This window comes from Panthera tigris, chromosome C1 (genome assembly GCF_018350195.1).
Source record: "Panthera tigris isolate Pti1 chromosome C1, P.tigris_Pti1_mat1.1, whole genome shotgun sequence".
Classification (NCBI taxonomy): Eukaryota; Metazoa; Chordata; class Mammalia; order Carnivora; family Felidae; genus Panthera; species Panthera tigris.
Genome location: NC_056667.1, coordinates 157487599 through 157502855, shown reverse-complemented (window position 1 = coordinate 157502855; position 15257 = coordinate 157487599). Strand labels below are relative to the sequence as shown.

The 15257-nt window shown below is 32.9% G+C and overlaps 1 protein-coding gene across 4 annotated transcripts in view; it reads right to left on the bottom strand.

The window, feature by feature from the left end:
- UBR3 (ubiquitin protein ligase E3 component n-recognin 3) overlaps nt 1–15257 on the bottom strand; it is a 234227-nt gene that overhangs the window by 55411 nt on the left and 163559 nt on the right. For 3 of the 4 annotated variants that reach the window (XM_042994657.1, XM_042994658.1, XM_042994659.1), the window contains exon 30: nt 9508–9593. In XM_042994657.1, coding sequence (XP_042850591.1) covers nt 9508–9593 — 86 coding nt within the window. Of the gene's footprint in view, nt 1–6798; nt 6903–9507; nt 9594–15257 lie in introns of all 4 variants that reach the window. The other variant, XM_042994660.1, reaches the window with a different exon arrangement.

Genomic DNA, 15257 nt, shown 5'->3' with positions numbered 1-15257 from the left:
GTGCTAACTGAATCAAAGGGCTCTTTTTAAAATTTCCTTTCAAGATCAAAGTCAATTATCTTAAAGTTTATCTGATTTAATCAAAAGCATAAGCGTTACAATTTTACTAAGTTATTTTACATTGAAACCATGGCTGGCACAGCAATAATGTCGCAATCCAGGTATTTTCCCAACCTCTACCATTAATTAAAGAAATACAAATGTTGAAGGAAACATTTTCATTTTCTTCTATTCCCTCATTTCTACCAATGAGGAAATTGGCCCAGAGAAAGGAAGAACCCTGCCAGATCACCCTAATACTGGAAAAGCTAAGAATTCAAGATTTGCTGCTTCCTTGTTATTTCTAACACAGTTCTCCTTGGGGGCTTACAATTAAAAGAAAAATACAAAACTCCTTTTCTAACACATACACACCCCTTTCCATTCCTATGAAAAACTGATATCGTAACCCTGAGGAATCTTCTAAAGCTATTAATACAATATATAATAATAGTCTTTGGTACTGATTTTAACTAGAGCTGAAGAATATCTAACGAGGTACATCTACCTTTGAAAAACAATGCTAGAAACTGCAGGTAACTTCAGTAGCAAACAGAAAATTGGTCAAATAACAATCAATACCTTTCACTATTCATTGTGTGTTTTCAAAATTTAGTCTGAGGGCTATCAGTAAGAATAAACTCATTTATCAGCAAAATGAGTTCTTACACTAAAACACAAATGACAGTAGCAAACTTAGGATAAAGAGAAATTATGATCATAATCAAAAAGTTAAAAACTAAAAATAATGGGAAAACGTTTCTTAAAGTTAAAATAAGTAATCTCTAGACCCCATGTGGGGCTCAAACACACAACCCCAAGATCAAGAGTCACATCTTCCTCTGACTGACCCAGCCAGGCACCCCAGTGGGAAAACATTTTAAATACCAACTATTTGTATGATACTTTAAAAGCTGAAAAATAATTTTATCAAGAAATCATATTATTAAAATCTTGAATAACAATAGCAAAAAGAATAGATAATGTCTTTTTTGGAATGACATGTTTTAAAGTTATAAAGTTAGACCTACATTTATAAGAGTTTTGGAAATGAGAAACATCATTAAATTTATTTAGATGTGTGCTATGATTTCAACATATGTATAGGAGGCACCACTGTCTAATAGGAGCCAGGAAGTCCTAGATTTGAATCCAAACTCTGTACTGATCACATGTCCTTGGACAAAAGACCTTAGTTTTATTATCTGTAAAATGGGAATAATACCACCTTTCTGGCCTGGTATATAGCAATAAAAATAAATAATAGTATATATCTGTAGTGTAGATAGCTGTGCTTATATACATGTATATACATACATAGTTTTCAAGAATAAATTATAAATAATAAATTTAATATTTATAAACTTGAGAATATTACAACTAAAATTAGAAATCATAATATTACAAACATCAGGTCTCCACATAAAACTACCACTCCACAAAAAATATTTATTTTGGTACTACTTTTGGTAATACTCATCTCTGGTTCTCCCCCAGTTCCTTCTCAGTTACTTTTACGTGTTCTTCCTCTGTTAAACCTAAAAGACAGCCTTCTCCATAAGAAAAGAAAAAGGAGCCCTTCTTAGTTTCCTTTCCCTCTCATTCTGCACATACTACTTCATCAAATTCAACTTCCATGTCTACTTATAAGTTGACAATACACAAATTTCTCTAGCATTTCAATGTTCAAGAGCACCACAAAATCAATATATCCAAAAATGAACTGATTATATAGGTCAATGTTCGTCTGGGCTGCAATGTTCAGTTCCTCTCATAATCCCTATTTGGGGGAATGACATCACTGCCCCTGCAAACATAAAAAAATAAATAAAAAATAAATAAAAATAAATAAAACACCAAAAACTTGGGGAGTCAAATCCCATGTCCTTGCCCTCCATAGCCAACTGATTACCAATCCTATTGGTTCTGCCTCCTATGATCCATCCTCTTCTGCTTCACTCCACCGCTATATCATTTCACAAAAGGATTACTCAACAGAGTGCTCATTCAGGTTCATTTTGTTTCACTCTCTCCTGATCCCTGTAAACAATAAGTCTATCATATTATCTCATAACTGGTTGGTGAACCACTGAAGGAATAGGTATCGAAAGCCTTTCATGAGCTAAGCCCTATCTTTTATTTAACCTTCTCTCCTCCCTTTCCTTTCCAAGTATTCCCCAATGTGTCATATTGTCTTATTCCGTCTCTGCAAGCTCTTCTCTTAGTCTAGAATAGTACCTTTTTGGGCTCCAGGCAAATCGATTTCTCTTTCAAGAGCAAGTTCAAGTGCTCCTCTGTAAAATGTTCTCTAATACCACAACTGAGACAAATGTAATCATCCCCTGCTTTATACATTCTCTATACCTTGAGTTAACTCCATTTTCTCTTTTATATAGTCCTGTAATTATTTTTCATGTTTTTCTCTATTAATGGTGAGAGCGCTCGGAAAAAGACAACTGTGTCCTTTCTTCTTTGTACTTTTTAGGCTAGCACAGTGCTTGTCACATAATAGGATTTTGTTTAAGTATGCTGAATATTGTGTGAATAAATCAACAATCATACAAAAAAACATAGTATGATATAAGCATAAAATTCATGAAGGATTTTTACTTTCCTTTCCTGTTGTAATGACACACTGGCTCAGTAACCAAGAAGTATGCCAATTAATCAGTCCTAATTTTATTGCCCCAAAGAGACTGACCTTTCAACTCTAACTACTAGCGCAATGCTTAACCTACTTGCTCCCACCATCTTCTTCCCTATGTTGGTTACTCTGACAACTCACCTGGGAGAAAAAATTCTATTTTCTCCAATACCTAACCAAATTCTTTGTAATTGTGACAAGTCTAAAGTATTATAACGTGCTTAATCACAATACAGACATGTCCTCACCAAAGCAGAAAACACCCTGAAAAACTGGTTTGTCCTTAACACACACACACACACACACACACACACACACACACACACACACACCCTATGATTTAATTATAAGAGCTCTCAGCTGGAACAAAAAGGTAAGCTTTAACAATCCCTTCTATCTTTATCAATATTAAAGTAACTAGTAATCTAAAACTGGTAGATTATTTCTTAGTGGAGTTCATGTCATTAAACAAATATGTACTAAAGAGTTGTCCTAAAGACTTTTATAAATTGGTTCCATTTTAAATTGTACCATTGTTAAAATTTACCTAAGGTAAACTTATCTGGGTCTACATTTTGGATCATTCAAGATTTTAGTAGTACCAGTGCAGTTATCACTGATGAAATAATTGTCAATGAAAAAAAATCTCAATTAGTCAAATGACTCTCTGAATTACCATAAGGAAAAAAAATCCCAATTTCTCTGTAACTGACCAATCAAAGTGAAGAAATGATTCTGACCAATTTATCCAAGGTGAATGTAATAGGTGTGGGTAAATTCCTCTCATAGCTGAATCAGCTAATCCTGGTTCCTCTACACACCCCTGAGAAATTAGCCATAGAAAGATGGGAGATGGCTGCTCAAATGAAGTCTGGGTACAACTCTAAGAAGGGAAGATTTGCAGCTCTGATTCCCAAGAAACAGGAGATTCATGCCATGGGTGACAGGAACTGACTCATCTTTCCCCATCCCACTCCCCACCACTCCAGGCAAGGCAGGGCAGGGAATAGAGTGGCAGTCATGGTAGGAATTTTAGAGGGTTAAGAAAAAAAGTAATAATAATAATAACTTTTTATATATAGACTTCAGTTTTATATATAAACTCTATTTTAGTGTATATGTATATATACATAGCATGTATATATATACTTTCAGTCTCATCTATTACCATCTGATCCTTAAATTAACTGTGACAGATATGTTAGCACAGCTATCATCATCTCCATTTCCACAATAAGGTAAAAAATCAGGTGACTTTCCTAGAGTACAAAAGATGACAAACAGGACTAGAATCCGGATCTTCTAACTTGAATCCAGTGCTCCTTCCAGCACTATATCCTATAAAGGCACATGGAAATTTGGGGGTAAAGTAGCAGAGCTTTGCTTACTTAGGGGAGGTTTTATTCCACCATATGAGTCTGGAAAAATGCAGAGGAAAAAAGCTATCTTTAGTAACCCCCTGCTTTCCATGCTGTGTGTTCCTCTACTGCCTCCTGGAGTTCCTATGTCTCCACTCCAGGGCACACTACACCATCATTCTTTGGCCGGTCACCTCAAGTATCACAACATTAGTATTAATTTCATCAAACTGTTTTCCTTCTACTTTTAAGGTTTAGATGACTAGCAGCTTCCCCCTTCACATTTACATCATTGCTTGGAACAATATGGGGAGAGGCACCAATGTGCTTCCAAACGTAGGTAATCATAGGAAAGGTAAAGAAAAAAAGCCGGTTCTTAGGACTCTCAATTTCCTCTTACCAAAAAGGATGTGCTCCATGAATCCCGGTCTAATTTGAACATCTCATTTAAAACTGAGGGGCAGGGGTTCTAATCATGCTGCAGAAGAAAGAAGCTGCCCTGCCCTAAGCCTAACAAGGTCTCAGGGCTCCTAAGCCCTGATAGTGGACATTATTATCTGTGGTACCTAGTTCCTGGAATACACAAATTGGAATACACAAATCATAAATGCAGTAAGGCCTGACTACGCTGCCACAAAGCACAGAACCTTCAGAAAGACCTTAAAGAAAAAAGCCACTCCTCTTAGCTCTGATTCTCAAGCCCCACTCTTATCCCTCTAATCCAGGTCTCCCCAGACCAACAATGTATTTTGTTCCCAATAGATAAACTATATCAACCTTTGGGAATAAATCCTATTCTGATCTTCTCATCTCCAGGTCAACAGAACATCTGTTAAGTCCTTTAAAAAAATTAAAGGACTTATGTATTGAGTTCTTACAACAATCTTCTGGTTGGGTACTATGAACAAAAAGAATTCATGAGGTAAAACAGCTTGTTCCCAAATCATCTGCCTATTTTATTCATAAAGAATAGAATCAGGAGGCAATTTTCACATTTCTATATTAATTTATACATTTTGACTGTTATGATTTGGTAGCCAAATTTTCCTCTTGTTATGGAATAACAGAAAGAATAGAACAAGAGTTGTGATTCAATCTATTTGTAGAATTCATAATTTTTAAGTCTAAGAATAGACCTTAATAAGCTATAGATATCAGAATTTTACCACTGTTAAAGAACGAGGTCAGACTACTTAAGAGGAATTTTGTAATCTTAACCAACAATATCTTTGTGTAGTCTTACTGTAAGATGAAATTAACATTAAATCATTCTTCCTAATTCATTCTTTGAGCAATTAGAATTATTTCAAGTTGCCTGCACACATTTAAGCTGGATTGCTTTCTATGAATAACAAACACAGGGGCAGTTATTCACCATATGCATCATTTCTTGATGAGATCATATATCAAAATTAAGTTAGACTCCCCAGTGAAAATGTCAAAGCAAGGGTTTGCCATAATTTCACTTCACTACAGTTTAATTTTTAATATAAACTGTGGCTTCTTAAATGACAGTAATATAAAGTCTCAGACCCAAAGATATGGAAAGATGTTGTTTACCTAAAGATAAATATTTTTAAAAGCTATCCAAAATATTAATAATTTACCAACTGACACCTCCTCCCTTTACTCCTAGCCCAGCCAGTGGTTTCAACAATTTCCACCTAAGAAATACACTAAGATTATCATGGCAAAAAAGTGTTGAAATCCTGTGAACCTCACTGGACTCTGAGCTCTGTATGTACTTTTGAATCACTTGAATGAAGAAATTAACCAATTTTAATAAAACATTATTCTTAATTAAAAGGTATGCCTTCAATTTTTGCATCTGCTTTGTCCTACATCTGCTGCTAATGAAACTGGTGGTACTTATCAGCATATATACCAATTTCCAACAAAAATCCTAAATTCACTCATCTTTTACAGTCTTGTTCAAATGCCACGTCTACCAAAAGCTTCATTGATTTATCATCTAGGTATGATCCCAAACCTCCAAATTCCCTAGAACTTTATCCATGTCCCTCTTTAGAACTGAACACTTTCTGGGGCGCCTGGGTGGCTCAGTCGGTTAAGAATCCGACTTCGGCTCAGGTCATGATCTCGCGGTCCGTGAGTTCGAGCCCCGTGTCGGGCTCCGTGCTGACAGCTCAGAGCCTGGAGCCTGTTTCAGATTCTGTGTCTCCCTCTCTCTCTCTGACACTCTCCCATTCATGCTCTGTCTCTCTCTGTCTCAAAAATAAATAGACGTTAAAAATTTTTTTTAAAAATAAAAATTAAAATTAAAAAAAAATAGAATTGAACACTTTCTATCTTATAATTAATTATCTAGACAGTCTTATCTGCTGAATACAAGGTTCTCAATGCCTGACCTTCCAGTTGATAAACAGGAGGTCCAGAACTCTGATCCAGAAATCAGGAGCAGAGCTGTATGTGGGAGCTGATGCAGATACCAGGAGTAAGAAGGAACCAGCCAGCAAACTGGTGAAAAATAAAAGGAAAACCAGCTGGTATTCAAAGAAGAAGGAATCAGGACTTGAGAAAATATCTGAAGCAGTGGCCCCAAACAAAAACAGGAATCACAGTGAAAGGTTTACAAAAGAAAACAGGAGACAAAATAATAGGAGTGTTAGCAGGTAGAGCCTGGAAAGATTCCAAGGCAACAGTATTCAGTAAGATGTCCTTAACTAAGCCCATGAGTAAAAGTTCTTAAAGGTTCTGTACCCTTTGGTACAATTAAGGGCAAGGGATATGTCTTACATAACTGAATTTAGAGTCAGAAGAGGTGGGTTCAAGTGCAAGCTCTGATATTTTCCAGCTGTATGACTTGGCAAGGCAATCACTTTGAACTTCAGTTTCCTTTTCTATGAAAAAGAGATAACACCTATTTCACATGGTCATTCTAAAGACTAAATAATTTATGTGAAAGTACTTCATAAACTTTAAAACTACAAATGTGAGGTATTATTAAAACACCATAGTACTCTGCTTTGTTAATTAATTTTGCTCATTTTTTACTTCGGAAAATTTCCCAGATACATATGTAGGAATGAACTTTTATTATGATTGGGTACTGGCCATTTTACCTCGATGCTTAAAAATGTTGAATATGCAAGTGTTGAATGGCATTGTTCCACTACAATTTTATTTCTCAACATAAATTTAGCCAGTAATATTTTATACTTTTGTTGTTATGGAAAGAACAATCTTTTCCCCCCTCAACTCCTGCCTGCCTGTGTGTGTGTGTGTGTCCGTTCATAATTATCTATCAGGCATTTTACAAGTATTCCAGATGAAATATATTAACTTTTTTCTTGACTAATCTTCAATTTTATCAGGAAGTTGTAATGGAACACCATTCCAAAGTGTAAGTTCCATACCATTTGCTTAATTAGTGAAGTATTTTCTTACTCTTTCCCCAAAATATTACGGGATCAAAAAGACACTTTAAAAATGTGATATTTAAAAAGTTAACAGAGAACAATAAATGGAAATAAGAAAATACTGACTTAAAAGGAGTCTCTAAAGAAAAGACGGAATTTTTGTTTAATAATACTATTAACATTCTACTGGAAAATGAAAAAATGAAATATTTGATCTAAGGTCCTAAGACACATCATCATCCTAAGTTTGAGTTTGAGTTAAGCTTGTGTAAATAACATTTGCAAAACAGTGGGATTTTATACAACATAAAATATATTCTACATTAGGATAAATAATGCATAAGCAACTGAACAATAATAAATCATATGGCAAGTAAAAATAAAAACCATCATGTTGTACAACCTTAATATATAGAATTGTATACAATATAATTTGTCAATCATACTTCAAGAAAGCTGGGGGAATGAAGGACTAACATAAATCAGAAGAAAAAAAAGAAAAACCAAAAATAGTATTGATTTTTTATTTAGGATGCTCATGACCTTTTCTTTATTGGCACATTATAATCTCTTATTCATTAAAGGGGAAAATAAAAAGAAAGTGGAGGTAACTATCAATTTAATAATTTAAACTAAAATTAAGGATGATAACTGAAGTGGATGCTGCTAGAATTTTACTACTAGTTTTAAGATTCTGAATAAATTCATTATTTACAAGTCTCTGGATAAATTTAAGTACCTCAGAGGGGGAAAAATGAAGTAGAGCTTTTGAACATAAAACTGAAATTCCTTTACTAAATACTTTCTAATATGACAGTTTCTGGAACACTATTGATGCCAAACATCATTTAAGAATAAATTAATAAGAAAAAATAATTTGAATAAGTGAACTTATAGTTTTTGCTAATTCAAACAGTCCAGAAACTAAAACTCTTATGTATCAACAACTTCTCCTTTAAAACAGAATACTAAATCACCTGGTACAGTAGGGTTTAAATACATACAAAAGTCAATAAATACTATTCAGTAACAAATAACTTCCAAAATCTTACATTTCTAGGAATCAAGTGATAACCCAAAACATCAAAATCTAATACAACTAGTAAGAATTTTAAAAGTAACTCAGTTGAAATTTCACATAAATTTGTACCTTTATGTTAAAATTTTCAAGATGTTTTTGATCAGTCCTTTGAAATCATACCAAAATCACATATATGTATATTTTTTACAATAACATGCATATATTTTTGAAACCTATGTGTTGATAATTTTTAATAAACTACTAATATTTTTAGCATTTAAGAAAACACATTCATTTTTCAAAGAATACATTATATATTTTAAACAATTTTTATTTCCTGTGCTGATGACATTAGGTAACATTTTAACTTCAGTGATTGGGAAAGAATAATTGGCTGTACATGACATTCAGTAACATTACTCCTATTATTCACATTAATTCTCTGACTAAATAGTGATAGCATCAAAACCATACTCATGAAAAATGTACTTTAAGTATGAAATGACACTTCTCTCAAATTTACCCTTACAAAAAGTAATGAAAAATCATGCTCATTTCATAACATAAAGTATATTCATAAATAAAAGCAAGCATCCACAATTTTATATAGTGTAATGTCCACATCAAAATAGAGTGCAAATGCCTTCATTAACAGCAGCACTGTGTATGACAGAAATCTGTAGGCAACACAAATTAACTTGTAAAAAGATTTTCTTAAATCCAGACAATGTAAAACTTCTTTAAAACAATTTGTTTGAAGACAATTTTTTATAGCTGAGACATTGTTTTATTTTTGAGCCCCTGTAAATCTGATCTATTGGTATGGCATTTATTTACTAAGTATTCATAGTATAGGAAGAGATAAATATTCATATGATTCTTTAAAGTACAAGATAAACCATTTAAAGCATATAATCACCATTAAAACCGATTATATGGAACATAAAAAGAATGTGAAAATACATCAAAAGACCACTTTGCCTGCAGAGACTTTTCAGAAATGACATAATTAAAAATGTTTTTAAAATAAAAATGTTTTTAAATTTAGCACTGTTTACTACTTACTTAAACAAGACCTTTTGCCAGCTGTGCTTGCACCACCTGAACACAAATTGCCTCCCCGATGAATTAATTCAAGTTCCAAATTGGTTCTGTAAGTAAAGCATTAAAAAGGAACTCAATTAGGCTGAAGCAATACTTTTTAATTTGTTTTATTGATATGTCTGAATCAACCTAAATAATGAAGTTCTTCAGCTTTATTATTTGCCAAAGAATAGTTTATCTGATATTTATAAATAAAAAGGGATCTGTAGTTCTGGACCCTGGCTACCTGAATGCCACAACAAGATATATCTGAGTAGCAAATGAAAATTAAAAGAAGAAAGAAAGAAAGAAAGAAAGAAAGAAAGAAAGAAAGAAAGAAAGAAAGAAAGAAAGAAAGAGTTTATCTATCTTTATTTATATGTTCATATTTATAACCTGCAAAACTGCACACATCACGATGTAATTGCGGCAAAATCCCAAATGTTGGCAAATACTAAAAACTAGGCCTTAAGGAAAACAACAGCAACACATTTCATAAACCTGCACATGAATGTGATGAAGGAGTTTGTACCCAACTGTCAGCCACTGAATAGGTGGTTACTGTCATATAAAACACAAGGGCATACCAACTTTTCTATCGGAGAAACGGTTATCACTCACTGGAGCTTAGATAGTATCTAGAATTCAGTATTAAAATCACTAACATCAAAGTGGCTATGAACAACACGTATAATTAACAACAGTCTCTTCTATGGACTTCTAAAATCACAGTTTTATAAAGTACATTGTATAACTACTGACACTGCTAAACATTGATAATGTTCATATAGATCTGCAATTATTATATATTTAGCAATTATTAGCTTACAGAATAATAATAAACTGACATTTCAAAAATCAAATTGTTTACTCAAAAACAAGAAAATAAAATAGCCAGTGAATTTTGCCAGAATAATAAATGAAAATCTGAGTGATAAAATGTGTGTATTTTTACTTCAACAGTATTAATAAACTTAAACACACCTTTATTTGTCACAACTAAAATTGAATAAATTTATATCCAAGATATGCATTTTGACACTAATAGTGAGATATCCCCATCTCAAAAAAAAAAAAAAAAAAAAAAAGGTAAAATTTCAAGCTTACTCTGTAAATGAATTCAAGGAAGAGTATTATCCTATTTTACTTAAAACAAAACAGTTTGAACTGGTTTGGGTTGTATTTTAAAGACAGAATGTTGTGAAACATTATTTTCATATATGTACATATAAATGCAAACTGTTAAATTCATATTCCTAAGTCTGTACATTTGCCACCCATTTCTAAAGGAATGCTTTAATCCTCTCTACTGGGGTGGGGGAAAAGCAATTTAACATTGATAATGTTCCTGCTCAGAGCTCCATCTGGTTGCTGCTGATAAGGGCATCTGTGTGACAAGGGAATTTTCCACCCTTCAGGCGATTTGCATTGCTCACTGAACTTCTAAAAACCTACCAGCAAGGAAGCAGGGACAAGGATTTCATATTAGTGGACAGAAAGCGAGCGGAGACCAGCATGTGTTCCTTCATCAAGGGAATATAAATGAGATCAATATATTTTGTTTTCACAAATCTTCTGTTGCCTAATCTGTAGAAAAAAATTAATGGCTATATTCTCTTATAAAAACTAAGATTTCCTAGATTGTACTTTTAAAAGAGCTAACCAGAAACATGATCAATTCTTACAAACGAATGTCAGAACCAGAATGTCAACTTTTATTTCAGCACAGTTTGCAAAAATATTCATTAAAATATAAATAAAAGAACAGAATTCAATCATCAAATAAAATACTTTAAAGGATGAGAAACATGTTACCAGGAAGTTGATTTTAAAGACTACTTGAAAGAAAACTACTAAATGTAATTAATCATTTCGGATTATGGTTGGAAAATCTCCTGAACAACATTCCTCTGACATTTAAAAAAAAAAAAAAAAAGCCACACACACACACACACACACACACACACACACAGCCCCACCTACCCAAAACATTAGTATCATGTAATAATCTAGGACTTTAAAAATCAATATGTAAGAGACCCTAACCCTCAGCTTTTCCTTATTTCATTTACATCAAAACTGGTCCTTTAATTTAACACTTGTTAGAGAAAAGAACATACAAACATGTCATGTGCCCCATGTTTGATTTTCCCTCACTGTTGAAAATCCCAACACGATATTCTGTTTCTGCCCTCCTGAATGGATGACATAAAGATTGTTCTCAGAGAAAAGTAGATTCTACTTTCTATATTTCTAACACACATCCATTAGTTTGGAAAGAAAAAAATGAATTAAAATATCTCTGTATCTGAAACAATAATGAGAAAGATTGCTTCAAGCCTACCTTGGTGTCCACCTACATATACCACATAAAAACTCCAACTATGCTCCAGCTTCTTTTTGCATGACCAAGGTCTGCTTTCCAAACTTCCATCCTCCTCCACCCTCCTTTGGCACTAATTTCAATTTTTAAAGCAATAATTTGAAAAACAAATGCGTGTATACACATACACACACAGAGACACTCAAACACACACTGGTATAGTGTGGGTTCAAGGCCTGAGCCTACCCCTTACTGGTTGAACAAGTGACTCAATTTCTCAGAGAAAAAAATATCTTCATCCATACCATAGCTTATATTATACAAGACTCAGCTCAAGCTCTACCTCCTTCAGGAGTCAGGGAGAACTAATTCCTTTTTCTTGGGACAGGAAAGAAGCATTTCCATATACTTTATATTTCAATTTGTTCATCTTCCCTTCTCAAGTTCTACAGCACTTTTTCAATATGATATTTTTTAAACAAACTGTATTGTTTTATACAGATTGATATATATTCATTCTGTCTCTCCAACCACATTGTAAATTCCTGGAGAGCAGGGATCATTTCAGATAAAGCTTCTAAATCCCTGATGGTACACAGCAAAATGCTCAAAAACACCTTGGGAACTGGCAACCTCTTTGTTTTGGTATATAACCAACGATAAGAGTCTCTTATCCCTGTAGTTTATTCTCTTTCTTTTGCTGACCCTTCCTTCTATTTCCTTAAATCCAGCAGTGAAACAAAAAAAAAGGGGGGGGGGGTTATTATCAAATAAATTTTGGTTTTAAAATGGATAATATGGTATTTTAGCAAGCATTCCTTTTATTTTGAACATAATTCATTGATAAAGTTTAAAATTATGCAACTAATGTGTAAAGCAAGGTGCACTCACTATGGAGCAGTTTGCCCACTGTGACTTAAAGATGTCTCTCCATCTACATCTCAGCTACTCATGTTTCATCTTTCCATTTCCGTGTTTCTTGCTATATATATACAGGCTAAATGCTACTCACCAATACTTCTAGGCTATGTGTAACTTGAGTCCAAAATCCTTGGAAAAATCTAATACTAAAATTAGTGTCATTTATTGTTTCAATAAAGAAATAATGAATTGGTATTTAAGTGAAGAAAGCTTTCTTCCCCAAATTAACTTTCCATAATCCATCTGAATGACTGACATTTGCAACAGACCATTTTTTGGAAATACAATAAAACTTGAATATAGTAATTCTGATTAATTTTAATGTAACAGAAAGATATTATTCCAACAATTTCTTCTCTACTGCCCTCAAAAAAATCCTCCAAGGCTGCTTTACCATGCAAATAAAATGAAAAACAAAGAAATAATGTATTGCCTTACAAAAAAAAAAATCTCTAAAACAATTAAAATCCACAGTTTTATAGGCTACTTTACCACTGGATGTATTTTGTTCCTAAACATCAAAAAATTTAAGTTCCCTAAAGAGCAAACTAAATTACTCATTCAGTGGGAAGAAATTCAGCTCTGGGAAATAGGGTTGCAGTCCATTTAAATTACTAATGTCAAATACAAATAAATGTGCACATTCTAATGAATTATACATTTAAGAATCACAATATTTAATTTAAAAGTTAAGTAATTCAAGTAAGTTTATTTCTAAATACTTAAACATTTAAACATTTTAAATATTGCTAAACATTTTAATGCCTACATTTTAGGCATGAAAATAATCATAATCTATAATCATATGTATTTATGAAATAAGGTTATATGCTAGGCATAAGTTATTTATAAAGACCTGGTTTCATACTTTGAGAAAATTACATTAAGACACAAAACTTACAATATACTTTTTTCCTTCAACTTGTGTTTTTGTTAATTTTTTAAATTAATTTGGTTTCTGTTTGTTTTCTTTTTAATGACTAAGCAAAACTTAGAAAAGGCATGTAATCTCACTGTGAGAACTTTACAATGGCCTGGACAATTTTAACCAAATTGGGTTTCCCTTAAAAGAAAACCCAAAATATGCTGGGTATCCTATAAAGTCTACTATTAAAATGACAAGCTTTATAAGTTATTTTATATTTAAGAAAATAGGAATTTATATATTCAAGAAATAAGAATCTAAAATTTCCACTAAACTAAATTTAAATCAAGTTATTTGATTTATCATACTGTAGAAAAATTCCACGGACAGATCATTCCTATTCAACCAGAATTTTCTTACGAGGTCAATCCTAAGAAAATGAAAGGCATAAATAAGCAACATAAACATAGTATTTACACACAAATGTATATATACATACACACACATATATAACATATATATAAACATACACACATATATACACACACACATACACATAGCATAACTGGGTGGGTCTATATTCATCTCAGTCTTCTACACCATTACTACTACAATATTGTATGTAAGTTTTTTAAAACCTTGAAACCTTAGCAAAATTAAATCATATTCAATTTAGTTTTCACATAAAGTGTATTTTATTGCAAGTATGCAGTTGGTAACTGTCCAAACACAAAATGTTGAATTAACTGTTATATGTTCTCCCGAAGTATTCTGGATAAATGACAACAATAGTCTAGGAATGTACAGACTAGAAAATTACTTCCCAAGCCATTAGATCCTTTTACATCAATTTATGTCCAGCATCTGCATTCTTAAATGAAAGACTAATGTCTCCTTATCTTGAGCTCTAACCTGCTTGCAATTTCCTTAAGTCTGGTTCCTTTTTTCCTAGGTTCTAAAGACTACATATTGTTCATTTACTCTTACTACCCTCTGCTCCAGGAACAGGGCAGACAGAATGGCCCTGATGAACCACATGCACATATGACCTATAAAATGTGAACACGGGGGAGGAAAAAGGAAGACAGTAATTGAAAGAACGATAGACCTTGACTCAGATCTGAATTCTAGTCCTACATGCCCCTAATTTTGCTGCATGACATTCAAGTTACGTTATCTCTCTAAATGTTGCCTATTATAACACTACTTGGGATGAAATATGAAGTATGCTTCTAAGGATATCCAGGGGTCTACAACATCAGTTCTGGCAGAATGTGTTTACAAGTTCCTAACTGTGCCTGCTTCTTTTCTATTTACTTCTTTTATGGTTCTCCATTCTCATTCAATTAAGTTTTCTAAAATTCCTATTTGGAATTATTTCTTAGGTACTGAACACCTACTCAGTCAATTAGACTAATCCTACCTAATTTGAAAGATGAGAAGTATTTGCCTCTATTTTCTTGAGCCCCCTGCTAGCTACTAATAGAGGCTTAGAGCATGCCTGATCTCTTGCTTTGGCTCCTTTATCTGATTTTCTAACCACCTACAGTCTTCTAGGATATTACTAGATCTTTTACTAGCTGAAAACAAAGAAAATAAGTTCTTCTTACTTATGAATTAAAA